The sequence below is a fragment of the Venustampulla echinocandica genome (assembly GCF_003357145.1).
Source record: "Venustampulla echinocandica strain BP 5553 chromosome Unknown scaffold_0, whole genome shotgun sequence".
In the NCBI taxonomy this organism is placed as follows: Eukaryota; Fungi; Ascomycota; class Leotiomycetes; order Helotiales; family Pleuroascaceae; genus Venustampulla; species Venustampulla echinocandica.
In genome coordinates, this window is record NW_022474205.1 from 7,048,570 (window position 1) to 7,066,979 (window position 18,410).

Here is an 18,410-nt window from a genome sequence, read left to right on the forward strand (position 1 = left end):
CGCTGAAATTCATCCTTCGATCCCATTATATGTATCGTTATCAAAACTGTTATTCCATTTAATCTGGCAGCCCTATTACAAGCACGGCATCACTCGGTTTGGCTTGGCTATTCATACGCAGGGATCACTCTTATTAGCTTCACACCCAATTGCAACTCCACGCGGGAGCTCTTGCGTCCAAGTCCAACATGGCAACAAAGGGACGCGCCATGCAATCCCGAATCTGATGAGGCTGCCTAAGGTATGGAGTGGTTGTTACGCGCTCTATCAAGTGATTGTCTCACAACTCACGGATGCAATCGCGTTAACATGATCGCGGATTGCCGCCCAATGCTCAAATGCACCCTCCTCCGACCATAGCCGTGATGAATGCGATGGATGATATCGTGACTAGGAGTGAGGGAAAATAGGTATGATAACAAAACCGGATTTAGCTATGCTATTGGGTTTACGATACCGATTTATACGACTGCTCCTTTCGCGTTGTGACCCCAACGAAAATCACAAACAAACTACGAGATTATGCAAATGTTGACATATCTCTATGAGTAGCCAGGAAGCTGGAAGCGGTGAACTTAGTAAGAAGATACGAACTTGATCTTTTCTGTCGAATGACAAGGATGTATACTAGCACAGCTCTAGAGATTCGAAGCCAAAAAACGCCATCGACTATATTGCTCTTGAGAATGACCCTCTACCCTATCTACTCAATTTAGAGTGCTATCTTCGCAATGATCTTCTCACACAACGCAAATAGGCTCGACGCATTGGTAATATCCAGGAGCGTCAGTTCCGCACCCAACTCTGCCCTGACCCAGTTTCGGAACTCAACCGCAGAAAGTGAATCCAGACCATACGTGGCTAACGACTTCGCAGGTTCCATCGGCGACTCCAGTCGCAGTGTCTTGACAAATTGCTTGTTGACGACTTCGACTGCAGAGGCAAGAACAACAGCGGGCTCGGCTCCTGACCGGTGAAGCAGCAGAAGCGCCTGGATGTCTTTTGCGCCATCGTTGCCTCCTTTTCCTGCTCCACTGCTGGAGTCGTCACCGATGAAAAGTCCGGCGAAGCGGGCGTCCCGAAGGAGCTCCGAGTCATTTGGCTGAGGAACCGGAATTCCAGTTATGAGCTGAGCAGAGGTAGCAGCATTGGCTGGGGATGTCTGTTGGAAAATGGAGTAAGACAGAATCTTGCGTAGGACGCTCTCATTGATATACGTCCATTGTCGCCTGTCGAAATGCTGTGCCATCCCACCTTGCTCTGCGACATACCCCACATCTTCAATTACACCAAGGTCGACCGAGTTTGCCGGAAGGTTTAGTCGTTGCCGATATCTGGCGAATGCGTCCAAGAAGGCATTGGCGGCAGCGTAGTTTGCCTGACCCTTCTGCCCGACTACCCCGGAAATACTGGATAGCAGGGTGAAAAAGTCCAGGTGCAAGTTGTGTTCTATTGCTGCCTTGTGGAGGTTCCATGTGCCCTGTACCTTATTGGAAATAGTGGTGTGGTACTCCTCCACGGTCATGACTTCGAACGGTTTATCCTAACAAAGTCAATGGTTGGTAAAATAATGAGTCGCGAGTGATACATACCCTCAGAACCATGGCGCCTTGCAATACGCCCCCAATGGGAACTGCTGCCTCTTTGAAGGCGCGTTGAACGTCGCTGACATTCGAGACGTCTGCCTTTGCCTCCTGAATTTGGCAGCCCAGTGCCGCACAGTTCCTGACTATGGCTTGCGATCGTTCATCGGAACAGCCACTGCGTGACATAGAAATGATATGCCTCGCACCATGTTGCGCCAAGTGGACGGCTAGACTCCCACAAAGGCCCTTAAGGCCGCCAACGATGAGGTATGAGACATCGCCTCTAAGAGTTAGCTGTCGACGAGCAGGGCGGATTGGTACTTTGACTTTTGCATTGATGCCACTCGTGACGACAATCTTCCCAATGTGTCGCCCGCTACGCATATACGCAAATGCAGCCGGTATATCATCGAAGGGGAAGATCTTGACTGGGTGGATAGGTCCGATGTGGCCGCCTCGAAGGAGATTGAAGGTCTGTTTCAACAACCTATCATATGTAAGTTATGGCTGTAGGCAACAAATTTAAATGAAGGAAAGACTTACTTATGGATCATAGGATCAGTGACTTGCTTGTGCGAGAAATCCACCGCCCTAAAGGAGCAATTTCGATCGAATGGTTCCATGGAGAGGTGATTCCTATCCACAATATCTTTCTTTCCGATTTCGACCATAGTGCCACCATCAGCACAGATTCTCCATGACTCATCAAGCAACTCGCCAGTCAATGAGTTGATGATAACGTCGATACCTCTCCCTTCCGTCGCTGCCAAGATTTCCGAGGCGAATTGTGTGGTACGGGATGAGAATATCCTCTCAGTTGGAATTTTAAACGTTTCCGAGAGGAACTTCCGCTTCTCATCAGTTCCGACGGTGACATATATCTAATGATGTTAGAATTAAACTCCCAGTGGCTCAGTGTTATTTAAGCATACCTCTGCCCCAACAAATTGAGCGAGTTGGATACAAGCGATTCCAATGCCCCCGGCGGCGGAGTGAATCAGTACAGACTAGAAGTGTCAGCTGCAATCTGGCCCGAGCATATGATAGGTTCCCTTACCTGGCCCTCCTTCAGATTTGCAGTGTTGAAAAGAGAATAAACTGATGTTAAGTAGACAAGGGGAATGGTAGCCGCGTCCTATGTTTTCGTTAGCGAGGGTAGAAACTGGAATCAATGCAGCGTACCTCAAACGACAGTGTATCTGGTATATGATGAGTCCGCTCAATCGGAACTTGTATCCTGTTTGCGAAGGTCCCATTTCTGAGTACAGCCACTCGATCGCCGACTCTATAGTCTCTTGCTCCTTTACCGACTCTTCTCACAACGCCAGCACCCTCAAGACCTAGGAGATACTCGTTCTCTGGCACGATGCCCATGGTTACGGCCACATCCTACCGTCCAATGTTACTACCTTATTCTTCACTCGGTTCAAGCGAGGTACGTACCTTGAAGTTCAAGCCAGCAGCGAATAGTTCAACTTCCACGTTGTTATCCTTAATCGCGACCTCCTTCTCGGTGGTTTGAGAATACTCGAGGGCGTCCAAGGTTCCTAATCTTTGAGCCCTTAGCATTGCCACTCCATCTATATCATGCAGTGACTGAACAACGGGATTTGCTCCATTAATCTCATCACTCTTGAGCTGATTGACAGCAACATCTGGCAAAATTCTATTAACATAGATGACACCCCTTCTTTCCACAAATTCGCTCTCCAGCCCGGTCTTTGGAAGTGGTGCGAGCAAAGATGCGAGGACATTCTGTACCGCGGCGCTGCTTGCTGGGATGCTGAGCGACTCGATATCCAGCGTCGTGATATGCAGGCTGCGGTCTTCCGCGCGGATCGTGCGGAACAGGCCATGTATGAGCGCATTATCTGGCGTTGTTACATCCAGTTGTGAACCTGATGTCAACCAGAGGATTTTGCTCCGCTGTGCGATGAGATGCTTGAGCGTCAGCCATTGCTTCTCGGAGATTGTTGCCAGAATAGGAGAGAAGAGTTCATCTAGGACAAGGACAGTGCTATTGGGTGGAAGGTCGGTAGAGTTGTGCGTGTGCGATGTGACTTGCCAACCGGACGTTTGGAGTGCTTTGCTTATAGCTGGGGGTATGTGTGTGCCCTCAGATAGATGCACAACGGAAAGACTACGAGTAGCATTGGCGGCATCTGAAATTTGGGGCTCCGCAACTGCCAAGAAGGCTGACTTGACTGAATCGCATGGAATTTGGAGAATCCCAGAAAGACCAGTCGCCTGCAGGCTGGCTGAGAGAGACTTCAGGTCTAGTGGTGGTGCCTTATTCACCACCACTATCCCGCTGTCATCGGAGTCCGACTCGGAACCTGAGCTTTGTTCCACAAAGAGCACTCTGCCTCCGTCGGATAGCAGAGAACGGACATTCTTTGCTATAATCAAAAGGTCGTCCTTAGAGAAAGAAGCTCGCTTGACAATGACGAGATCGATATCCGACTGGGACGCCACAAAGTCCGGCTTGGTAATTTCCAAGAGACTGAAGGAAGTGTTGCGTTGAAACTCAAATTCGGTCTGGACTGCAATCATGGCTTTTGGATCAGAGGAAGCAAAGGAGTATTGGTCATAAGCTGCTCTGAGCGACCGATCTCCTCCTTGGAACCAGAGTGTTGAAGTATCATCGGAGGAGTTGATCTCCATGACTTTCAACGTCGGCTTCTTGTGCGCTGCTAGATCAATTATCTGATTGATGGCGGAAGATCCATCGTATTTTAGGGATGGGAGTAATTCCGGGGATAGGAACGTCAAGTCGGGATTCCAGACAGAAGAATTGTACGTATGTGCAGCATGGCCTTCGATTCCGGTATCAAGCTTGTGATATCGCAAGCCGGTGAGCTCAAGTAGCAATGCACCGGTATCTGGGTCATAGACGGAACACGATGAGAAAAAGTTCTTGTGCTCCTCTTGACGGCCACGACCGGTGTATTCCGAAGTTGCAACAGATATGCCGATATCAGGTCGCGTCTTCTGTGGATTTATCACAAGGTTATCGATACCAGCGGGGACTAGGACAGCATTGATGGAGCTTCGATCCCCTGCCCACAAAGAGGGTGTCACGGTCTGGAAGCAACCATCAATGCAGGCAGGATGCATAGGATATAGAGACTGCGGGGACCATGCCGATGGAGGCTCTTTGAGAGAAACGAGGGCTCGGCTTTTTCGATGTCCTGAGACTGATTCCACCTCCAGCACTTTCTGGAACTCCGGTCCAAAACCATACCCTATGTTGGTCTGAGCTTTGTACCAAGAAGGTCCCTTTGATGGATATTGCAGTGGTGCTAAATCACTGCCGACCGCAACTATTTTATTGTTAGTTTTGAGCGATATGTCAGGGGGATGTTTCTCACTCTCTATAGGAACGTTCTCGAGACGAATTAAGCCAAGGCAATGGTCACTTCGGACTCCGTCTCTGGAAGACGATACCTTGAAGTCATACCACGAGTCCTTTGTTCCTGGATGTGCCGACAGAGTTAGGAAAATCTTCGCATCCTCGTTTTCCTCCAACACCAGTGCTTTGTCAAACTTAATGTTGCGTAGGCGATACCGACGCTGGTCTGCAGCCAACGGACCATCGACTTCATCCTGACTGGTCATCTGGCGGCACTGATGTAGCCCCTCGATGGCCATTGAAATATACCCAGATGCCGGGAAGAGGATATCAGATCCCATCTTGTGGTCCTTGAGCCATGGGACGTCCTTCAGATCCAAGCTCTTTTTGTACGTCGGAGTATGCCATGGCGCCCCCAGGATCTTGCTCCCGAGTAAATCGTGGTGTATGAATGGCCGGAAGCGCCAGTCCTTGCTGGCATCACTCTCATGCCAATACTTCGTCGCGTGGTTCCACGCATAATTTGGGAGATCGATAATCGTGGCAGGAGGCGAGGTTGCCTCATCTCCAGCGTTGTTGACGCGGGAGAAGTTGACGGAGCCGCCGGCAATGAAAAGTTGGCCTGCGATGTTGAACATGGGAAGAGCAGAATCTGGGCCGCGTTTTGCGGCTGCGAAGTACTGGGTCGTGGAGCCTGAGATATCTTTTATTATCTGGCCAACGGGCCCTGCCAGAGCGCCGCTAGGCCCAATTTCAATCAGGATGTCGATGCTGTCTTGTGCTAAAAGCAACTCGTGGCAAGCTTGGTCAAACCGTACGGGTGAGACCATGTTGCTTTTCCAGTATGCTGCGTCGGCGAACTGGTCCATCTCACGACCTGTGACGGAGGAAACCATGGAAGTGGATTTGCCTCCAGCCACTGGAGAAATACTCGACCTAAGCATCTCTTCGTAGTGTTCGCCAATCTTGAACATAAACTTGGAATGATATGCCAAATTGACTTGTAACAAGCGTGCAAAATGGCCATCGGCTTGCAGTCGAATCTTGACTTTCTCTAGCTCCGAGGTCTTTCCTGATAGCGTTATACTACTGGGACTGTTGTAGCAGGCAATTTGCACTTCGCCTGCTAAGTCCAAGATGTAGGCATGAACTTTGTCAGCTCCTAGACCAACAGCCAACATACCAACACTCTCCTGGGCGTCATCTTGCAGATCCTTCGCAGCTTGCCCTCTAAAGAAGGCTACTTTTATTGCTTCTTCTGGGGTTAAATAGCCAGCAGCATATGCGGCAGCTATCTCACCAGAGGAGTGCCCAACTACCTTTTGTGCATTTATTCCCCAGTTCCCGAAAACTTCAACGATTACAAGCTGCAATGCTGTAACCAGTGGTTGAGAGAATTCGGGCAGGCGGAGATGCTCGGGGCTGCGATTTTCGACGAGCTCGTCTACAACTGTTAGCTGTACTGAAGGTGGACTGGGGCTTCATAGGAAACATACTCAGGAGCGACCACTTGGGAGGGTTGGGCAGTGTCTGCAAGGCACGGTCGAGCCGCTGAAGGAGTTTTGTTGCAGATGGGAATAATTCCACTAAACTCTTTCCCATCTGTGACCACTGAGCGCCCTGACCAGTGAACACAAACCCAATTCTCGGCACATCCGTGCCTTTCTTACCATACACGATGGAACTTTCATCGATACTAGCTGATTTCGTGACCAAAAATCCCCGATTGAAAAGCCGGCTACGATGCTCTGACAACGTATGTGTGAGATCTGAAAGGGAAATATTCACACTGGGGTTCATGAGATGCTTTTTCAACACCTGGGTGTATGATTTGAGTGATTGCTCGTCATTGGCGGAGAATACCAGGATTTGCGGCCGTGTGGAAGTCTCTTCCTCATCAGCAAAAAAGTCATCCTCGTTAACCGCAAAGGAGGAGATGTGGTTTTTCGCAGACCCTGCGGCGAACGATTCGGCGTCCTGAATCACAGCATGTGCATTGGAACCTCCGTAGCCGAAGGAGTTGATACTCGCTATGCGGGATGGCATGTCAGGCCATGGGATTGCGGTCCTTGTTGCGCGGACTTTGAGGTCCTTGAAATCAACTGTGTTTGCGTCAATAACCTACTTTTATTTCATGGATTCCGCCTAATAAATTACTCACTTTTGGGGTTTGGGTCAATGAAGGTGGGGTTCCCAGGAATAATGCCCTTTTCGACGGCGAGAACAGCTTTGATGAGTCCATTAATGCCAGCAGCAGGCTCCGAATGGCCAATATTGCTCTTGATGGATCCAATAACCAACGGCTTCTCCGCTGACCGAGTTGGTCCGAATACAGACGCTGCTGCCGAAACCTCGATCGGATCTCCAGCCAGGGTTCCAGTCCCATGGCATTCGAGGTATCCAGTACCATTAAAATCGCTGATTCCAGCAGCCTCATAAGCAGCTCTGATCGCTATAGCTTGTGCCTCGGCAGCAGGACTTGCAATCCCGGGCGTCCAGCCGTCACTGTTTGTTGAAGTTCCCCGAATGATGGCCCGAATAGGGTCGCCATCTCTCAATGCATCATCGAGCCGTTTTAGGATAACTACATTGACTGCCTCAGCCTTGCAATACCCGTCGGCTTTGGCATCAAATGTATGACATTTCCCCGTTGCCGAGGATGTCACACGCATGGCACCCATATCCTGATTTTGGTCAGGGCTTAGGTACAGATTCGCGCCGGCTACAACTGCGCCATTGATTTGTCTGGTCTGCAGATAGCGGCATGCTACATCGACAGATACTAAACTACCTGAGCAGGCCGTATCGATGGTCATACTACATGCATCAAATTAGCTGAGGCCTTGTTACATAGCTTCAGGGGCGTTTGCATATTTACCTTGCTCCTTTCAAGTTGAAGAAGTGGCTAATTCTGTTACTCAGGATAGCCCGTCCCGCTCCGACAGTGATTCCAGTTGCTCGGTCCTCCGGATCTCGGAATTGCATATCTTGATAATCTGGCCGCGGTTATCAGCAAGAAATATACGCGAGATATGAAAAGGGGAAGTGCCTTACCAACTGCATACGAGCCAACAAAACAACCAAATAACGACCCGTGCATCTGCTCGAGAGTTAAGCCCGCATTCTCAAATCCCTCATACACCACCTCTAGCAGCTGTCGTTGCTGCGGGTCCATGGCAATTGCATCCGTTCTGTTGATATTGAAAAACTGAGCATCAAACTCAGCAGGATCAATGCTCTCAAGGAACATTGCTCCTGGAGTCCGGATTGTGTGCGGTTTCAGCGATTTATCATAATGGCCTTTGAGGCTGAACCGAGACTCTGGAGGGTCATTTCCAGCCACGCCGCCCCGTTCTAGGAAATCCCAGAGTTGACTTGGATTGTTGCTGTTGCCTGGAAGACGGTTGGCAAGACCAATGACTGCAATAGGATCTTGTTTGTAGTACTTTTTGGCCTGATCTATGGCTTCTGTCCGGACATTCTGGGCAGTGTAGGCATAAGCCCCATCGCCCCCATCGTTCATTACCATCTTGGAGATATGATGGAAAGTCAAAGAAGAGTTGGCGGCTTTCACTCCAGCTGTCTTGGTGGAATATTCTGAAGGTAATAAGGGAGATTAACGACTTCCTTCTAAGTTCCCCCCACCTCTAATAAGGATAGGATGCCGTGCTAGACCTTGGAAAGCCACATGTATTTGTATTCGCGTGTTCACAAAGAGGATGGGGGTCGGTGAGTGATTATTTTATTTTATTTTATTTTATTACCTCTCGAATTGAGTGCCCGCTCAGCCGCAGTAGATAAGAGGAGACAATTTGTGATCCTTTGACAAGGTTTACCGTGGATTACTTTCACTATATTTTATCTTGTGTTATCACGGCTCGGGATTGTATGGCTTGGGAGTAATAGTAACCAAGCCCAATGCACATTTAGCCGTGGCTTCGAAGTGGAGGAGTTTCTTGAGATACCAATCCTTCCCGCGGCCACATTCGCCATCGCTGCAGAGCTGATAATGAATAGCACGCCTTCTACTAATGAGGGGAGTGGCTTAAGGCAATTGATAACATGTGAAAGGAGCATGGACATGATGTCCATAGCCTAGGTGCTCCCAATGCGGAAGTTAGTAAGATCGTTCTCGCGTCTTGGACTTTCAAATTTGTTATCTCCGCATAGATAGTAACAGAAGGCTTGTTCAGATAGAGGGATGACAAGCTGCCGCTGGCTTATTGGCATGGGTTGCTTTGGCATGCAGAAAACGGAATTCGGGTTCCCTTTGGCTACTTCGTATATTGACATAATATTGTGCGATGCATGTACTGTGGTGCTAATCAAGTAACTTCAAACCATTCTCCCGATCCGCTAAATCCTTGTTATTTACTCTCTCTGCTAATATTTGGCGTATTTTGGTATTTACCATATCTCAAAATACTTGAAAAGCTTCATGGTGAATAGATAGTCTAGGCTAGGTAGTGAGTTAGAATAAGGTTGGGGTATGATGGTATTCCGTGACCAACGGAGTGCAGCTATGCTGTGCGACTGTAAACGTTGCTACTGCAGCAATACGGAATTCCTATCCTCAGCTTTGATTTGATCGCAAGCTGAGTAAAGTTCTAGTCGCTAGATTTATCATGTAATGCCATATTGTACATAGTGTGTACTTCGTACAATACGGACTTATAAAGCAAATAAATTAACAAATTGTTAATAAATTAATTTTATAGACTTGAATATCAGAACTCATAATCTCCAAGTACGTAGTAAGGCAGGAGCAAAAGGAGCCATGGCCGCCGCGTAGCACAGTATCCCGGCCATTACACTACAGTGCAGCGCCACGTTGTAATACCAGTGTTGCAGCGTTGGATATCGATCTTAACCCCTTGCCCACATAGATCTGCAGCGGTGGGCCTGGGTACCCTAGTTGGTGGGGGGCCTCACGCCAGCGTGCGCTAGCTTGCATGTCTTACTACGGCGCGGTGCGACCCGCCCTCCCAAGGATATCCTTCCGCCCTGCTCCGGTAAGATGCCTGTGGGAGGGAGCTACACGTTGAACCTGGAGACTTGCGTGCTTGCAAGCATGCAAATACATCATTCCATGAGGGCGGATGAAACATCCTCCGCAGAGGCTGACAAGGCTTTGCGCTCCTCTATCCAAGCCACTATCTTCAATGTTGATGATAGGAAGAACTGTAATGCTTGGCATGTAAGTCGTGACAACAATCAAGTAATTGGTAGGCTGTGGTTATATGACTGGATAGCAAGTATTTTCGCGAGTGACCACGATATCACTTCCGAGCTTTACCTTCAGTAAGCCACCTTCTTCAAGGCTTATCCAGCATGGCGTGAGAGCTAACAGTAATGTCGTCTCTGCGGAGGATTCGCGGCAGAGAATCTAGCTGGCGGGTTCATGACTCTTGGGGAAAATGGGAGGCACATTTACCCATGCAAAACGCATGGCATGGAGCGTTGTCTAGGGACCAAATACTCCGTACGTCCCATTTCCACCCTGGTCTTATCCACAGAAATCTACAGTCCTCCGGGCCCTGCGTGCGTCAGCTGAATGCACATGCAACCATTCCTTAAGTCCATCGGGACAATATACTTATGGCTGCGCAATTAATCGAAGTAGAATCAACCTAATTCAAATATAATAGGCGATTTAAAATGTCATTATCTCGAAATAGGCAACTGTGGTAGCCAAAGATAATAGTTTGAGTAAGCAGATTTCAATCCCCAGCAAACTCAAGCGGGTTCAGGCGGAATTACAGTATGAGATATCTGCCCCTTACAATGGACTGTCTAGATATGATAGAGAGATACGTAGAAGGTAATTTCTTTTGGAATAGTGTTGAGGATCAAACCTTAGACTGATTCTGTTGATCTCCGGCGAGCACGACCTTTTTGTCATATCACCATATACGTTGAGGGAACTTATTTCATTCTTCCCTAAAAGAATTGCCTTCCCTTTCCACCAACACCATGCCGATTATTCAAGAAGTGCAGTTTAGAACTGTTGACGGACTCACCCTCCATGGCAACCTCTATCCAGCCGAAGAGCGAGGCCCAGCCGTTGTTCTAACACCAGGGGTAAGAATCCGAGGTCTAACACCCTAGAAGAATGTTAATCAGCTAACAATAAGTTCCTAGTTTGCCTGCGTGAAAGAAATGTTTGTTCCCGATGTCGCTGAGGCCTTCCAAGCTGCCAACATCACAGCCTTGACCTACGACCCTCGCAACACAGGTGCTAGCGAAGGAGAACCAAGACAAGATATTGACCCTCTGGCCCAAGCATCAGACTATAGCGATGCCCTAACCTTCCTCTCCCAACAACCAACCGTTGATCCTAATCAGATCTCTTTTTGGGGGTTCTCTTTCGCGGGAATGGTATCCCTCACCGCCGCAGCACTCGATCGTCGAGCCCGGCAAGTCATCGCCGTATGTCCACTCACGGACTTCGGCTTCAGCGGTAAGAGAGAAAAGGTCCTAGCAAAGATTACCAAGGACCGCGAGTCACAGGTCGCTGGCAATGTGCCCTTTTGTGTGCCCGTTCTTACCTCCAAGGGAGAAAACCCCGCAGGCTTTGGAGGAAATCCCGAGGCAGAGGATTATGGCAAGATCTTGAATGCGCATCAAGTTGCACCGAGCTATAAAAATAGTACGACCTTGCAAACGTACTATAAAATTGCAAGATGGCAACCTTTTGGACTGGTTAAGAGCGTTGCACCCACTCCAGCGCTGATCGTGACAAGTGCGGATGATCGGATTTCGACGGCAAAGAATCAGGGGAAGTTGGTAGATAGTATTGATGGGCCAAAGAAGTGGCATGTTGAACCAAATAAAGGGCATATGGATATTTTATCTGGAGAGTCCTTCCCAAAGCTTATGAAGTTGCAGGTGGACTTCTTGAAAGGGGCCTAGCAAAGTGCTGTGGGCGGGTTTTCGAATTTGGTTTTGCTTAAGTGGTGTGTGCTTTAGAATAGTGCTATGGGCTTAATCAGAGAATTATGAAATTTCTAGTTTATCAGAAATAGTTTCTGCTATACGAAGTAATTAGGATATTCATGCATAGATTGGAGATCGCATCCCTGTATCATGTGATCTCCCCCCTTTTCTTTTCGCTTCGCAATCGGCCGCATTTGGCGATGCTCTCGAGTTGGGTCTGAGTACAAACGAAAAGTTTAGCCAAAAATCTAATTAATAAAATGCACTAGAGGACAACTCATGCATTGGATCGCGTGATATTAACAGCCTGGGCTAAAATGATCATTTCACGAAGTTTTGTCCCAATCGCTCTCCTAAATTAGGATCCGTACACAACATTTGCATACCTAAAATTGATATAACCCCTATTAGCATATTTGATAGTGGGAATTTACCGGTCAAATACTTCGGCATTTGTATGATCTTGCAATGGGGTTTCAAAGTGAGCATTAGGGTTCTCCACACTGGCACCAACTGTTGGCGACCAGCATGTTGGTGTTCCACCCCTTAGCTACCTTGCCGTCCACCAACACCACATACATGGTATGGATAAGCGACAGTAAGGGCCTGTAAGGCTGCATCACCCATGAGGCTGCCCATGTTCTCAAATTATGCCCGAAACTTGTTAGGTTATGCGGTGGTTAGTACCTTTTAATATTTTATAAGTAACCGGTGGCATGTCAGGGCAATTGTAAAGAGCACTTATTATAGAACGCTAGATTTGTTATAATATATTCTAGAGTATAGAGATAAGTCTATACTACAAAACGCATTACGCACCAACAGCAGCCACGGCGTTATTCCGATTCTTCACGGTTCTGATTGGTGGCCCTAGGCTTGCTACTACTGCTGCTACAGCGAGGGCAATACCAAGAGCAAATGTACCTTTTAGGCCAGTTAAGTATGCATGGTGAATACCAGGCAAGTCTTCGGATCGAAATCTTTCACGCAGCGAACTGGCTCCAGTTTGTAAGATATCGGCGGGGTTGACATTTGGCGGTAGATTTGTGAGCAAGAGGTTAGTGAAGATGCTCTGGCCGACGGACACGAAGACCGCACCTCCCATCATTTGAAAGACTAGTAGGTATATTAATACTATTGGAATTTGGAGAAACCAAAAAGGGGATGCTTACAGAGAACCATGGCTGTGACGGCGGGAATATCGCTGGCTTCGGAGAATGCTTGGCATATAATCACCGGGACCTGGATCGCCAGACCCTGGCCAATACCTAGAATGGCCTGATAACAGATGTATTTTGCAGATCCACTGCCGATGCCAAGTGTATAGATAAGACCCGATCCAACGGCAAAAAGACCGCTGCCAACTACTAGAAGAGGTGTGAAATACCCAATCCACACGATTAGAAATCCACTGGTAATAGCCATAAGCGCTACATTTTCTAGTTAGCTAAGAGATTTGAGGTTTGCATTAGATATTAAAGCGTACCGGATCCAACAATGAATGGTAATAATCGAATACCACTCTCAGCTGCTGATGCCCCATCTATCGCCTGGAAATAGATAGGGATGTAGTACGTGAAAACGAAGTTTCCCCCAGACTGACTTGTCACAGTTAGCAGTTGACCCTTCGGAGAGAAGTTATAAACTTACAAAAACACATAGAGGCAGCTAGCTGCAATAATTCTCTGTTTTATCAGCCGTGAAATCATCAAGGCCCTCTCTCCTTGCCAGATCTCATTACCAATAAAGGCCATTAGTAGAACCGTAAAAGTGACTAAGGTGCCAATCACTGTAGGTGAGCTCCAAGCCTTAGTCGCCCCTGCCCACTCTGTAACTAAGAGGAAGCAAATAAGAGCCGCCATAACAAGGAACGAGCCAGCCACATCTAGATTCAGGAGTTTTTCTCGTATTGTTGCAATTGCCGGGGTAGCAGCCTTGGGAGTCTTAAAATATATGAGGAGGAGTGCGAGGGATGCGCCACCAATTGGAAGATTGATATAGAAGCTGTGTATCCGCATTTAGAATCACATTAATTCGGAGATCATAATCGGGATATGCATACCACCAGCGCCAAGAAACATCATCTGCGAACACGCCTCCGAGAAGGGGTCCAGCAACACTTGCAACACCAAACACTCCTCCAATAATTCCAGTATAAGCCGGCACTTTCTTTGGTGGTGCAATGAATGCAATGATAATGTAACACCCACTAATAACACCGGCTGCTCCAAATCCAGTGATGGCTCTACCAACTATGAGAGTTGTGCTGTCTTTCGCCACCCCTTTGAGCGACAAATTAGTCTAACACCTCTGTTTACGGTTCGGATGCGCATATACTTACCGCAAATTAAGCTCCCCACTTCGAAGAATAATATCGAAATAAGAAAGATCCATTTCAAGGAAAAATATTTGTAGAGCTTTCCCCACGTCGATTGAAATGTAGCGAGTGTGAGGAAGAACGCCGACCCATACCACCCTACTTGGTCCAAACTGTGGAATTCAGCTGTAATTCGGGGAATGGCAGTTGTAACAATATTCTATTATTATCACTGCGTCAGATTTGTTTTATCAGAGGGTGTTGGTCAGGGACAAAGTGACAAGTCTCGAGCGCAAAGCATACCATATCCAAAGCCACCTGAAATAATGTCAGTCGGTGTTTCTAGCGTCAGCTAGGATTTGCAGACTAAAAACATGCTCAGAATGAGTGCAACAACCACGAAGACAAGTCTGATTCCATGAGGGTACTCATCCAAATCATCGGTGGAGGAGGACGAGTCATTCTCAACTCGTTCACCGGGGGCAATTGAAACTGTTTGCTCATGTTCAACACTTTGAAAGGGCTCTTTCAATCTCAGACTCTCAGTCTTAGGCGAAGACGATACCCCCATATCGGCGATGGGGATGACAATAGTGGTGGGCGTGATGTCAACGATCAACTGCAAACCAGTTTAGAAGTGAGTGAAAAGCCACATTAACCCCGTAACATTGCGATTCTTCCAGCTATTGGACTTGCGCAAAAGTGATGTCGTATTGGACGCAGCACTCATACTGGTAGCATGGTTTGATTTTGATAATTCTTGCGTGACTCGGTCGGCCGCTTTTGTTGCTGGTGGACTACGTCCTGTTGATTGATTCATCAGCAGTGAGAATTGTAATGCAAGGCAATCAGCGTCAGATCGCTCTAACGGGGCATTAGGCTTGATGTACGGGAAGGGGATGCTTACTACAGGGATTGGCGGCAGCCTGCAGCTTGCCTGGTCCCTGTTCCCTGTTCCCTGTCTCCACTGCCGCTCCCATCGTGGGTCCATGCGCCTGTCCTTGTCGTCAGCCTGGGCATTTATCTACTGTGGCTTTCTTCAGCAATTCCGATGATGTGCTCGTAGATACAGATCTCGAATGCAAGAGCTTATCTCGCATGAACTAAATATTACTATAGTTTCTTAATTACTGCGTTTTTGCCGTCTTTTCGTGTTTACTGAATTCCGGATCAAGTCTCACAACGAATAACGCTATTTTCATTCATTTTGATCCAAAATCTTATTTTTGTCCGGAGCGGTGTAGAAGTGTTTACAAACCTACCTAGAATTCTATGTCTCTAATAGCACGTGGAACTTACTAAACTATACATGTTCAACATATGTAGGTATTACGAGGTATCACAGTAGAGCCGAGCTAAATCCCGAGGCCTGCACAACGCAGGTCTCCTCCCGTTTGAATGGTAAGCCATTTATTATTAATGTTGTCAACTTTATTATAGCTGGGAAAGTACTTAACTGAACGAGGCCTGGTTTTGGTGAATCTTTCGGATCCCTTCACATGTATGTATTCCGACTTACTCCGTACTTGTACTCTCGACACGTCGTACAAGCGCAACGAGTACGACTCCACATGTGCATTACCAACGTAGCGTGTTCAATAGCGGGAGTTTGGTAGCATAAACAAAATGCCCACCATGCGCTACCTCTCTTTTTCTCTACGCCAAAGCCACAGCCGCTATTTGTCGGCAATCGAATGCCGCCGGACTTCTCTAATGGACGTATGATAATACCTGAGCGCTGCACACGCGGCCTGAAAAAGAGTAATCCCGAGGTAGGTAAGCTGAAAGGTGCCTCAAGCCACCGCTCAGCCTCTCCAACGGCACAGCATAGAACAAATCATAGTTCGAAGGATCCGGCCGATACCTCATGGAGACAGAAAGACAGATGACGTGAAAATCACTAAATCTACGAATTGAAAATGAGTTCCCGTTGGGTTCGGCCTCGCTTGCTGCCTTTCAAGCCGCGAGTAGGGAATATATAACAGTTTCATGGTAGTTTTTGTGAGTTTGATTTTTGTCCCACCACTTGCGTCTGCTCGGGTTTTGATTTATTAATTTTATCTCCCTCAATATATTTTAGACTAGTTTGACAACTAGCTATGAATTTCTTACGAAATTTGGTCTTTACGACATGCACCATTCTGATTTCATTTTCGACGTTATCCGACGCGGGTCCAACACAGAAACCTCACGGAGCTGACTGTCGAGTGCTTCCTGGAGATCCTGACTGGCCGAATGCAAACGAGTGGAATAAATTAAACAGAACAGTGGGCGGGCGATTAATTGCAACAGTCCCCGTAGCGGCACCATGCCATGATCCTCACTATGATGCCGCAAAATGCAACTCTCTGAAGCTGAATTGGGATTTTTCAGAGGTTCAGTAAGTCCACCGGTCCACACCCATATTTGCCACATGTAAGCCTTCAAGGACGCCAGAGGTTGATATCGTATAGTTTTGAGTCCCCATCATCGATCATGCAACCATGGTTCCAAAACGGAACTTGCGATCCATTCCGCCCCCAGTCCACACCATGCACGCTTGGGAACTTAGTCCAATATTCAATAAATGTCTCGTCAGCCGCAGATGTTGTTGCCGGTTTGAAGTTTGGGAGGGAGAAAAACGTCCGACTAGCAATCAAAAATACTGGGCATGAGTATGTTGAGTGTTCCAATAACCACTGGTCCACTAGTGAGATAGTCAAGCTTATACGCCTCTCTTAGATTCAGCGGTAAGAACACAGCAAAAGGTGGACTCGGGCTGTGGACGCACAACCTTAACAAAATCGAGATCAATACGAACTACAGCCGTCCTTCGTATAAAGGGCCCGCAATGAAAATGGGTGCGGGAACTCTGGCAGCTTCTGCCTATCAAGCAGCACATGCGTTGGGTTACCGGGTTATTGGCGGCAGCTGCCCAACCGTTGGCCTTGCAGGCGGCTATACACAAGGTGGAGGGCACTCTGTACTGAGTTCTATCTATGGTTTAGGAGCAGACAATGTTCTTGAATGGGAAGTCGTGACCGCCGATGGGCGACAACTTATAGCATCCCCCGAACAAAACGCTGACCTCTTCTGGGCACTCAGCGGTGGTGGACCAGCAACTTACGCCGTGGTAATCTCAATGACCACAAGAATGTATCTCGATGGCCCAACTTCAGGTGCAAGCCTGACTTTCAGTTCTTCAGGCATAGATCAAGCAACCTACTGGGCAGCTATCGAGAATTTCCAATCGAATCTCGCACCTCTGGTGGACGCTGGTGCCGTTGTCCTATACACTATAACGCCATCAAACTTCTTAATGTTTGCCTCCGCGCCAGCTATTGCGGCCTCCACATTCGACACCGGATTCGCCAGCGTCAAGAGCCATCTCACACAAGTCGGAATCGCACACAATCTCACCGTCACAGCGGATCTAACTTACTATGACCACTTCCAACGCTACTATGGACCTCTTCCCAACGGCATATGGGAAGTCTCCCACCTCATCGGCTCGCGTCTTATTCCTCGTTCAGTTGTCACTGCCCCCGCTGGCAACAAAGCACTGGTAGACGCATATGCCAACATAACCGCCAGCGGGGATTTCATAGTCGTCTCCATCGCCATGAATGCCTCGCGCCCAGCGACCCTTCCCGGAGGTAATTCAGTGCATCCCGCATGGCGATCTGCACTCCTCCACACCCTTGCCTACTGGCCCTGGGATTGGACTGCATCGCCCGCCACAATAACTGCGCGGGAGCGCACACTAACGGAGGACATTGAGCCACAGCTCGTACAATTGAGTCCAGGCAGCGGGACCTATCTCAATGAGGCGAATTTCAATATGAAGAATGCGCAGCAGGAGTTCTACGGGCCGAATTTGGCGAGATTGAGGAGTTTGAAAAAGAAGTGGGATAAACAGGGACTGCTTTGGGCAAGGACGGCCATTGGGAGCGAGGCTTGGGTTGAAGATGGAACTCAGAGGTTGTGCAAGTCCGGTAAAGACTTTTAGACAGTCTGCACAAGGTGAATTTTCCTTCCCATCGTGCGCGTATATGCAACGCGTGTCTGCTACATGTAAATGTTAGCTTTAACTCAAATACATATTTAAGGTATCATAGGCTCATAGCACATAATGATTTAACAAATATCATTAAAATTTTGATGGCTTGCAATATCCGATGTGTATGCTAAACTTCGGTGTTGCTAATCTACCTAAGGTACCTAGGTACGGAGGTTTCCA

At 47.9% G+C, this 18,410-nt stretch overlaps 4 protein-coding genes across 4 annotated transcripts; 2 read left to right on the plus strand and 2 right to left on the minus strand.

Annotated features, from left to right (window-relative positions):
- Positions 1-712: 712 nt before the first annotated feature.
- On the minus strand, positions 713-8,467 carry BP5553_02209 (Acyl transferase hydrolase; the record flags this gene model as incomplete). Its single annotated transcript, XM_032010832.1, has 12 exons — positions 713-1,543; positions 1,593-2,073; positions 2,130-2,467; positions 2,519-2,593; positions 2,644-2,721; positions 2,769-2,975; positions 3,030-4,909; positions 4,958-6,382; positions 6,435-7,040; positions 7,100-7,755; positions 7,817-7,934; positions 7,993-8,467. 12 exons carry the CDS (start codon positions 8,465-8,467, stop codon positions 713-715), a joined length of 7,170 nt encoding a protein of 2,389 aa, XP_031874886.1.
- A 2,444-nt stretch (positions 8,468-10,911) lies between these two features.
- Positions 10,912-11,850, plus strand: BP5553_02210 (Uncharacterized protein; the record flags this gene model as incomplete). Its single annotated transcript, XM_032010833.1, has 2 exons — positions 10,912-11,019; positions 11,080-11,850. 2 exons carry the CDS (start codon positions 10,912-10,914, stop codon positions 11,848-11,850), a joined length of 879 nt encoding a protein of 292 aa, XP_031874887.1.
- An 835-nt stretch (positions 11,851-12,685) lies between these two features.
- On the minus strand, positions 12,686-15,171 carry BP5553_02211 (uncharacterized protein; the record flags this gene model as incomplete). Its single annotated transcript, XM_032010834.1, has 10 exons — positions 12,686-12,990; positions 13,047-13,304; positions 13,361-13,476; positions 13,525-13,878; positions 13,937-14,156; positions 14,216-14,411; positions 14,495-14,509; positions 14,589-14,810; positions 14,859-14,995; positions 15,099-15,171. The coding sequence occupies 10 exons, from the start codon at positions 15,169-15,171 to the stop codon at positions 12,686-12,688; spliced, it is 1,896 nt and encodes a 631-aa protein (XP_031874888.1).
- Positions 15,172-16,666: 1,495 nt separating this feature from the next.
- Positions 16,667-18,179, plus strand: BP5553_02212 (uncharacterized protein; the record flags this gene model as incomplete). The annotated part of the gene is made up of 2 exons (XM_032010835.1): positions 16,667-16,845; positions 16,913-18,179. 2 exons carry the CDS (start codon positions 16,667-16,669, stop codon positions 18,177-18,179), a joined length of 1,446 nt encoding a protein of 481 aa, XP_031874889.1.
- Between the last annotated feature and the right edge of the window lie 231 nt (positions 18,180-18,410).